Genomic DNA, 10076 nt, shown 5'->3' with positions numbered 1-10076 from the left:
ATATATATATATATATATATATATATATATATATATATATATATATATATATAATTTCATTATATTAACAAAAATTAAATTTAATTAAAATATTATGTTATATTAATATATTTTAGATATAATATTTTTTCTTTACTATGCTCCAGGGATCATATAGAAGGACAGAAAAAAATGTTTTTGCTTTGCTCTCCTCCCAATGAAAACTCACCTTAAACCATGTGCTTTATTTTTCAGTGAAACAATCATGTTTTTGCATCAGATTTTTTACCAAGGACTCAAAGCCCGGATATCCAGCTGGCCGACATTAGTACTCGGTGAGTAATGATGAACACTTGGAAATTAGGCATTTGACTAATTTGATGGCATCCTTCATTAAAGGCCGCATTTTAGAGGACCTATTGGCCTATCTTTGCTGCCCAGACTGGCTTTCACCTCGCATGATTACACATGCCACCAAGTAGAATTCCCTCTAGTAAATGTTCTGATGCATCATCTGGACTCATGGCTGAGATGAGTTAGTTTTTAATACCAAGCGAATTACCCCAGTGAGGTTTGGGAGGCTTTATTGTTGTTCTTAATTCAACGATTAGTTTAAAGTGATTACACTTTTTTTTTTGTATAAAGCTACTTCAAGCCTAAACCCTTTTCCAGTGAAATATTTGGAATTTCTTTAAAAAGAAAAGAAAATTCCAAAATAGTAAATGAGCAAGAAGATGAGTGGCCATAATGTGCATATATCCCTCTGCTAGGGGTTTGGAGTATAACCTAAAGAAGAGATGTTCTTGCCTTCAGGAATTCACAAGCAGCTAAAAACAGGACTAGATAGAATCAGGAGGCCTGAAGAAATCTCAGAGATTATCCAGCCTACCTCACTCTACCACCACCCTCATTTTATAGATAAGGAAATTGAAAATGGGTAAGGTAAAATAACCTTTAAGATCATATTGGTAGGGGCAGCTAGATGACTCAGTGGAGAGAGAAGCAAGCCTAGAGATGGGAGATCCATAGTTCATATCTTTCTTCAGATACTTCCTAGCTGTGTGACCCTGGACAAGTCACTTAGCCCCCATTGCCTAGTTACCACTCTTCTGCCTTGGAAACAATAGTATTGATTCAAAGGCAGAAGATAAGAGTTTTTTTAAAAGGTCATATGGGTAGTAAACAATGGAATTGAGACTTTTAAACCCAGTTCTTTTGACCCTAAACCCAGTATTCTGTTCACTAAACCATACTTCCTGACTATACAAGAACACACTGGTTCGGTAAGATGGAACTTTTTGGACATCCCTAAAGAGGCAAAGATTTATGGCCAAAACAGCTGGATGGGAACCAAAGTCTGTAGTCATTAGAGGCAGGAAAAGGTTCATCTATCAGTGAGCTCAATCCCAACGCAGCAAACATCTAAGAAGTCTCGTGTCCTTAGAAATTGTCTGTGCAGAATAGAAGAACAAAGATTCCTCTTTAATTAAATATATTGCGGTGGCATGGCTGAAATATATCACCAGCCATACCACCACAATCTATTTAATGAGCCACATTTGGGCTATTAGAGGGGGTCAGGGATGACAAAGAAGAAGAGGCAGGCTAATAGTTCCAGAACATCAGGTCATTTTAGTACCAAACCTTGTATCTTCTCTAAGATGTTGATTTTGGGCTCCCAAAAAAATTTCTGACTGCTTTGGACCCTCTTGTCCAACTTATGTTTCCAGTCTCACCTTCTTTGAACTTGCATGGGGAAGAAACTTCCAGGTTAGTGATAAGGACAAAAGGAGTAGAAAGATATCTGGCACAAAAGAAAGAGCATTTGCTCTGGAGTTAGAGGACCTAAATTCAAATCCTGCCTCCACTTACCTATTACATGTCTGTCATTAGGCAAGTTAGTTAACCTCAAGGCTCAGTTTCCTAATGTATAAAAGGAGGGAGTTCCAGCTCTACGTCTATGGTATTACCTTTTGTGTCAGGTTATTCTTTTTTTTCCTTCCTACCCACAAGGAATAACACAAAACATCTTCATACTTGGAAAATTTGGAAGTACTGAGATGTCTTTTTTCCCCAAACTGAGGGTTATTTTCTTTCTAAAAGAAGAAAGAGCTTCTCCTGGAGAACTAAAGGCTAGGTGCTAGCCAGATGTTGCTTGAATATTACATACAATAGCACTTCTTTGAGAAGTTGAGGTTGTCCCTGGCAACCCGCTACCTTGGCAAGCTTTCTCTGATAAAAGTTGCCTTCTTTTTCAGAGCTTGAAGTTGCAGGTTCAAACTCATGCCAGAACAAAACTTCCCCCTACCCCATCCCCCAACAAAACTTTGGAAAAAGAACTAAGCAAAAACTTAAGGCAGAGTTTTAAATCCATTTCACAAGAATTCTAGAGAGGTAGATTATATGGAGTTTCAGGTATTCAAAAGCTATAAACAGGTTAGGTGAGAAGCAGTAACAAGGCATGGTTAAATAAGTTTATCTGGAAAAGATCGGGTGGTTTTAGTGGACTGCAAGACCAATACGAGTCAATAAAGTGATGTGGCAGCCAGAAAAGCTAATATGATCTTGGGCTGCCTTGAAAGACATGAAAGGCATGAAAGAGATGAAAGGGCTGCCTTCAAAGCAACAATCTCTACTGTATTCTGCTCCTATCAGACCTCATCTGAAGGGTTGTTTTGTGTTCTGAGAACCATAGTTTAAGAAGGATACTGAGAAGCTGTAGAATTTTCAGAGGAGGGCAACCAGGATGGCAAAAGGACTTGAATCCATGCCATATGAGAATTGATGGAAGAAACTGAGTATTTTTGGCCTAGAGATGAGAAGGCACAGGGCTACATGACCCATAAGACCAACGAGAAGGTATATGAGAGCTGTCTTCAGTTATATGAAAGGGGGGAGGCATGTGGAAGAATAATTAGATTTGTTCTGTTTGGTCCCAGAAGACAAAAGCAGTAGCATTGAGTAAAAGTTGCAAGGAGGCCATAACTTAGGCTTGGTTTTAGGGAAAACTCCCTAAGAATTAAGAGCTATTCAACAATGGCATGGGCTGCCTTGAGAGTTGGTGGGCTCTTCCTCCTGGGTGACCTTCAAACAGAAGTTGAATGACCTGATTATCAACTATATGATAACAGAGATTCCTTTTGGAGACAGATTTGATTCATTGGTCCAAGATCCCTTCTAATTCTTCCCTTCTGTGACTGTGAAATTGCAGCATGGGATTTGATCCTCTCAGATAGTCATGGGATGGAAGAGGGGGGTAGAGGGAGGTCTCAGTAGGATCTGAAGCAGAATCAGAATAAAAGAAGTTATTTCTAAGAGAGACTAGTGGGTATGTAGTAGGTGGTCAGCCCAAGCACAGAATAAAAATCAACAACAGAAATGTAGGCAGATACCCTAAGTGAAGTGGGCCAAAGTACATTCAACTTGATGGTCTATATGTAAGCGAAACAAAATGTATAAACTATGTGGACAGATAAAGGGCTATAAAATCTTATAAGAGGTTGCCCAAGAGGTACAGTAAAAGGAACCCTGGAGTGGAAGTAAGAAATCTGGGTGCTACTCCTGGGCCAACCACCAACTTTCTGTGTGAACATGGACAAATCATTTCTTTTCTCTGGGTCTTAGTTTGCTCATCAGTAAAATATGAAGATTGCACTAGGTCATAGTTTTAAGTCTCAGGACCTCTTTACACTCTTGAAAATTATTGAGGACCCCAAAAAGCTTCTGTTTGTTTAGATTATATCTACTGATATTTACCATATTAGAAATTCAGACATCTTAGGATTTTTATGAAAATAGTTCTGATGTCACAGACCACCCCCTGAAAGGGTCTCAGGGACCTCCAATGGTCCCTGAACCATTGATAACCAAATTGCTTTTGTGCTTTTAATTATTATGATTAAAACTTGCTTTTAATTTGGAGGTTCTGAAGAAGGATGTGATTTATTTGGTCATGGAGAGAAAGATATTTTCAGGGCTAATGTTCAAAGCTTTAGTTCTATCAGGAGCCCCCACATAAAATAAATGGGAAATCTTGGCCAGTCCTAAAATATAAAAATAAAAGATAAATGCTCAGAATAGAAAAGAGAACAACTGAACGAAATCATGAGTTTCATTCTACCTATTTCTTCCAGCTGACCTATTTGACATACTGCTGCCTATGCTGAATATCTACCAGGAGTTTGTGAGAAACCATCAATACAGCTTGCAGATCTTAGCTCACTGCAAACAGAACAGGGATTTTGACAAACTCCTCAAGCATTATGAGGCAAAGCCAGACTGTGAGGAGAGAACTCTGGAGACCTTTCTCACTTATCCTATGTTTCAGGTAATGTAGTCTTTTAGGATGCATAATAAGGGATTGTCCTGAAAAGGAAAAAAAAATGCCATAGAGCTGTCATACTTCTGTAATATAGGGATTATTTATCTTTGTACCCCTAAATCCCAGAATTTAAAGGGTACTGAATGAATAAATGTTTATCAGGACAGGATCAGTGACAAATGTAATTAAATATTCATATATCTAATTATGGTACAGTAGGGACTCCCTGAGTGATGAACACCATACCTATACTTGAAATATGCATACAAACAGCTGTTCCATTTACCCAACCCAAGCCTGATCTTACCCAAACTCACTACCAGATGGTGCAAATGCAAAGGCTCTCTCTCCATTGCATCTCTCTCTGTCTCTGTCTCTGTCTCTGTCTCTGTCTCTCACTTTCTCTCTCTTTTACTTATTCTCTCTAGCTCGCTCTCTCTCTTTCCTCTTCCCCCTCCTCCTTCTCTCTCCCTCCCCCTCTGATGTTCTCTGTCTCTTCCTCTAACTCTTCTTTCTTCTCTTTTCTTTTCTCTTCTCTCTCTCTGCATATATATATATATATATATATATATATTGTCTCTCTCCTCTCCTCTCTCTCTGAAATTCATAATTTATCAAGTCACATTACACATAATGCCAAGCAAATGCCACAAGCCTCTAAAAAACATTGAAGCACCTAGGACCTTGCTGTAGACCAATGTTTCTCAAAAAAGATATGCCTTAGTATGTTACTATGCCAAGAATGTGCTGCAAAATTTAAATGTTATGTTATTACACATTTTTAAAATTATCAGTTTCAAATAAATTTTAAGCAGCAATGCATTTTGTTTAATAAAAAATTTACTTACCCAGCATACATAGTGTGATATTATAGCATTAACGAAACAAACAAAACTTGCCTATTACATATATGTACTAATCTCAAAATGCAGCAGAAATTTTGAACTGGCAAACAACACAACAAAAACAGCTGCACTTAATGAATAGAAATATCACAAATCTCTTAACTTCCATAGAATTGCCACATTAAACGTTTATTCGGTGTACCATGTTTTCTCACAGCAGAGAATACTGGGATATGAGCAAAAATAATTTCAAAAAACCCTGCTCTCAAGACTCCAAAAAGGTCTTCTTCTACCTACTTCTCTTCCTCTCTTTAAATCTGTTTTTCCCTATGTCCTATACAGTTTTTATAATTTTCCTGCTTTAATTACTAGAATTGTTTTCTGCTCATTTTCATTACAAAACTATAATATTTACATAAATGATAACCTTGTTTCTATGAGTAGATGCTCCCTGAATTCCAAATAAAGAAAACATCTTTTGGAGACTGCCAATAGAATGGTCTCTGTTTCTCTCCTTGCCAGGTAAATGTGTATGTTTTTTTCCAGTCCCTTCTCCTGGTAATATGTTTTATTCTGGATTTAGAAAAGGGCCCCAAACAAAAAATTGCTCTTGAGAGCAAATTCTGGGCCAATTTCCTTTTCACAGTTATAATCATGCAATTATGAAATATCTTTGTTACATAGTAAGCTCCTCCATCACTTGAAGTATTCAAGCTAGACAACCACCTCTCGGGGATGCCATGCAGGAGATTGCTGCAATTGGTGGGAAGATGTACTTGGTGACCTCGAATGTTTCTGCTGTCTTGAATGAATCTGTGATTTTTTGATTCCTCCTGATGACTCTTCTCTGAAGCCTTTTAGAGCCTCTACTGATGTGACTATGATTGCCCTTGGCTAGTGTGTCCTTCTTTGACTATCTACTCTCTCTAGATCCCTAGGTATATTCTGACATTACATGAGCTCCTGGCACACACTCCTCATGAACATGTAGAGCGCAACAGTTTGGATTATGCAAAATCAAAACTAGAGGAATTGTCCAGGTAAGGAGCCTCTTACACTTATTTCACCATATTCCACAAGCAGGGGCTCTTAATCTGAGGTCCAGGAACTTATTTTTTTAATATTTTGACAACTGTGTTTTAGTGTAACTGGTTTCCTTTATATGTATTTTATTTGATGCACTTAAAAGACAAGAAATATCTTTTAAAGAAAAGGGATAGGCTTCACCGGACTGCCTAAATAATCCAGGGCACACACATTTAAAAAAAAACCATTAAGAATCTCTGGCCTAGAAGATGCAGATTCTGTGAGTCAATCAGTATTTACTAAATGGTTTATAACTTTATGTTTTATGTAGAAGAATTGAGCAATCAATTGGAGTTGCTATAGTCCAGGCTTTTAGGCTCAGAAAATCAGTTCTGACAATTTACCAAAATTGTCCAGAATCATTTATAAAAACAGTTCCAGGGGCAGCTAAGTGGCTCAGTGGATAGAAATCCAGATCTAAAAACAGGAAGTCCTGGTTTCCAATTTGGTCTCAGACTCTTCCTAGCTACATGACCCTGAGCAAATCACTTAACCCCAATTTCCTAGCCCTTACCACTCTTCTGCCTTGGAACCAATAGTTGGAATCAATTCCAAGACAAAAGCTAAGGGATTTTTTAATTAAAAAATAATAAAGGTGAATTCCATTCATTTCAATGAGCATTTTTAAGCTTCTTCTATGTACCAGGAGAGGCAGCTAAGTGGCTCAGTGGATAAAGAACCAGGCCTGGAATCAGGAAGATCTGAATTCAAATCTGATCTCAGACAATTACTAGTTGTGTGACTCTGGTCAAGTCACTTAACCCTGTCTGCCTGAGTTTCCTCACCTGTAAGAAGATCTGGAGAGGGATATGGCAAACCACTCCAGTATCTTTACCAAGAAAACTCCAAATGAGGTCACAAAGAATCAGATATAACAACCAAACAATAGAATGTACCAGGAGGCCCTGTATGAAACAAAGGAGCTCATATAAAGGTGAAAAAATGAAACCAGTCCCTGCTATCAGAACTTATGTTCTGCTGAAGGAAAATAACTGGTTCCAGTAAATACAAACCAGTAAATAAATATAAAGCATGTATAAAATAAAGGCATGGTAATTTGATAAGGGCAGGTTGTGCTAGCATGCTAGCAACTAGAGAGATCAGGAAAGATTTTATATAGGAGCTGACATGGGAACTCAGTCTTGAAGGAAGCTAGGGATTCTTCCAGGTAGGAGGTGATGAAGGGGAACATTTTACCTGCAAAGAATGGCAAGAATAAAGGCCAAGAGGTGGAAGATGGAATATCGTATCTTGGTGGATGGGAGGTGGGGGAATAAAAAGGTCAATTTGGCTAGAAACAGAGTACAACGACCCCTCACCTATGGCAGGAGTCATGTTCCAAAGACCCCCACAATAGCTGACAATCTGTGAAATAAAAGCAGCATTATATTTATTTTATTTTTTATATTTAATATTTTTCTAAATATTCAAATCTACTTATATATTTATATATTTAATATATATATCTATAACTTTAATTTAATTTGGGTTAATTAATTATATTTATTCATTATTATTATTGAATTATTATATCAAATTATGTTATAAATTTAGTTAATTAATGTTTGAATTCATAAATATGAAATAAAAATAATATTAAACATATACATTTAATTTTCAAATAAATATTTTATTATTTATATACATTTTGAGGCTTTATAAACCCTTCCTATTCTCCTATAAACCTTTTCCACACTCTTATTAACCTACAGTCACTGAACCAATCAGCATCCAGGATACAGAGCACAGAACCGTGGATGGTCGCCTTTCATTCCATCAGCCAATAGTGTGCTGCCATAAGTGGAACACCACAATATAGAATTAGACATATATATATATTTTTAAAACCCATGATACAGTGAAGCCCCCCGCGATATAGCGAGGGACAACTGTCTTAACAGAGAGACTTGCAGTGAATGATGTGTCAGGGGAAAATTGCTTCCCTATGGACAGAACACTTGTGATTACCTTTGAAGGTATTCCTTTATTAAATTAAGGCACATGGGAAATGGAATCAGAAAAAAAGAAAGTAGCTCAATGAATGTGAATCAGAGCAAGGGAGTTGGGTATTTGGGAAGAAAATGTCATCTAGTCTTGTAGAACCTCAAGAATTATCCCTACTGCATTATGAAGTCCTCTTCTCCTCAGTAACAAGATATCCTTTTTCTACATTCACAGATACTAAAAAATTCTTACTTCTCAGCTTGCTTGCTTTTTTTTCCTCAATGTCCATACAGATCATGATCCTTCTGGTGTGACGAAATTCCTCCAGCTATGATAAAATTACCATGAAATCCCAGAACACCCATCCACGCTTTTTCACCCTGCCTCACTTTAGACAAGTCATATGGAAGGAAGGCTCATTAGGATTGGGGTTATGGTCTGTGGACTTTGAACAGAGATCAGTGAATTGGCCCAACCAAGAATCGAATTGTCAACCATGGCCTCGTTAATGCATTTCTTTGATGAAGCCACAGTTCTTCCAACATTTAACTGCGTGACCTTGGCATATCACTCCTTAGAAGCACAGAAATGGTAGAACTGGGATGAGCCTTAGAGGGGTTCTAACTGAATACCCTTATTTCAAAGATGAGAAAATTGAGGCCCAGGGAATGATATTAATTTGCCTAAATTCACAACTAGACTGATTAGCTGACTGGTGACAAAGCCTAGAATAGTAAACGGGTCTCCTGATTGCCAACCCATAGCTATGTTCATTTTCTATATTATTGTCAGAGGGAAGTAGTAATAATAACTATTACATCTCTTCCTCCTTCTCAGTAATAATATAAGACATGAGGAGACATTAGATGAGAGAGAGAAAAAAAATCCACAAATTGTTGTTTTTATTATTACTTCTTTAAGCCTTTGAAAGAGCTGTGGCTTCATCCATGGGCTACTTTTCTCCTCCTGTGTAGATCTGGAGTCCTTTATGATAATCTTTGATCTTTGGGAGGGGCTGAGACCAAAATAGCTAATTACTTGGTTACCCAGCCTCTGAAGCTGAGCCCCTTTTAATTTGGCTAAGCTGGTCCTTGGACAATGGGCTCATATCTAGTCACAAGGTCTTTTACACTTGGGAGACCCTGCTGGAGATTATGCTCTGCCAACTAACTATTTCAGGATTAGGATACAGAACCTTTAGGCAACAAAGAAGCATCACAGGAAGAATTTGGTGAATCATCAGCATCAAAAAATAACATTAATAATAATAACTGACACATAGTTTTTCAAAGTATGTTTCATACATTATGAGATAATATTTATAAAGCCCCTAGCAAAGTGCCTGGCACATAGTATGTGCTTAATAAACTCTGGTTTAAAAAAATGTATCTCAATTGATCCTAACAATAACCCAGTAAGGTATCTCCATTTTACAGATGAAGAGAGTAAAGTTAAAATCAGAGAAATTAAGTGACTTGACCAGGATCTCACAGCTAGAAAATTTTGGTCAAAGGAGTTTCAGTTCTTTGAAAGAAAGGGGGAAGGGGACAGCTAGGTAGCTCAGTGTTTTGAGAGACAAACCTAGAGATGAGAGGTCCTGGATTCAAATTTGGCCTTCCTAGTCCTGTAACCCTGTAACTTTAATCCTCATTGCCAAGTCCTTACTACTCTTTTGCCTTGGAACCAACACATAGTATTGATTCTAAGATGGAAGTTAAGGGTCCAAAAAAAAGTGGTGGAGAGTTAATCCAAACTATAACTCATTTCATCTGAGAAAAATCTCACCAAGAATTTAGAGTTCATAGAAGTCATGGTCCAACAGACAAGAAGGTGGGTGTGAGCTTCATGGTTTTGCTTAGTTGTTTTAGTTGTGTCCAACTCTGTGATGTCATTTGGAGTTT

General features: G+C 37.5%; 1 protein-coding gene across 1 annotated transcript in view; it reads left to right on the top strand.

Annotated features, from left to right (window-relative positions):
* The window catches only part of RASGRF1 (Ras protein specific guanine nucleotide releasing factor 1), a 204311-nt gene that overhangs the window by 107204 nt on the left and 87031 nt on the right, over positions 1–10076 (top strand). Inside the window, exons 6-8 of the mRNA XM_044660151.1 lie at positions 235–314; positions 4113–4306; positions 6076–6185. Coding sequence (XP_044516086.1) covers positions 235–314; positions 4113–4306; positions 6076–6185 — 384 coding nt within the window. The remainder of the gene's footprint in view (positions 1–234; positions 315–4112; positions 4307–6075; positions 6186–10076) is intronic.

Source organism: Gracilinanus agilis, chromosome 2 (assembly GCF_016433145.1).
Source record: "Gracilinanus agilis isolate LMUSP501 chromosome 2, AgileGrace, whole genome shotgun sequence".
Classification (NCBI taxonomy): domain Eukaryota; kingdom Metazoa; phylum Chordata; class Mammalia; order Didelphimorphia; family Didelphidae; genus Gracilinanus; species Gracilinanus agilis.
This window is presented reverse-complemented; position numbering and strand designations above follow the sequence as displayed.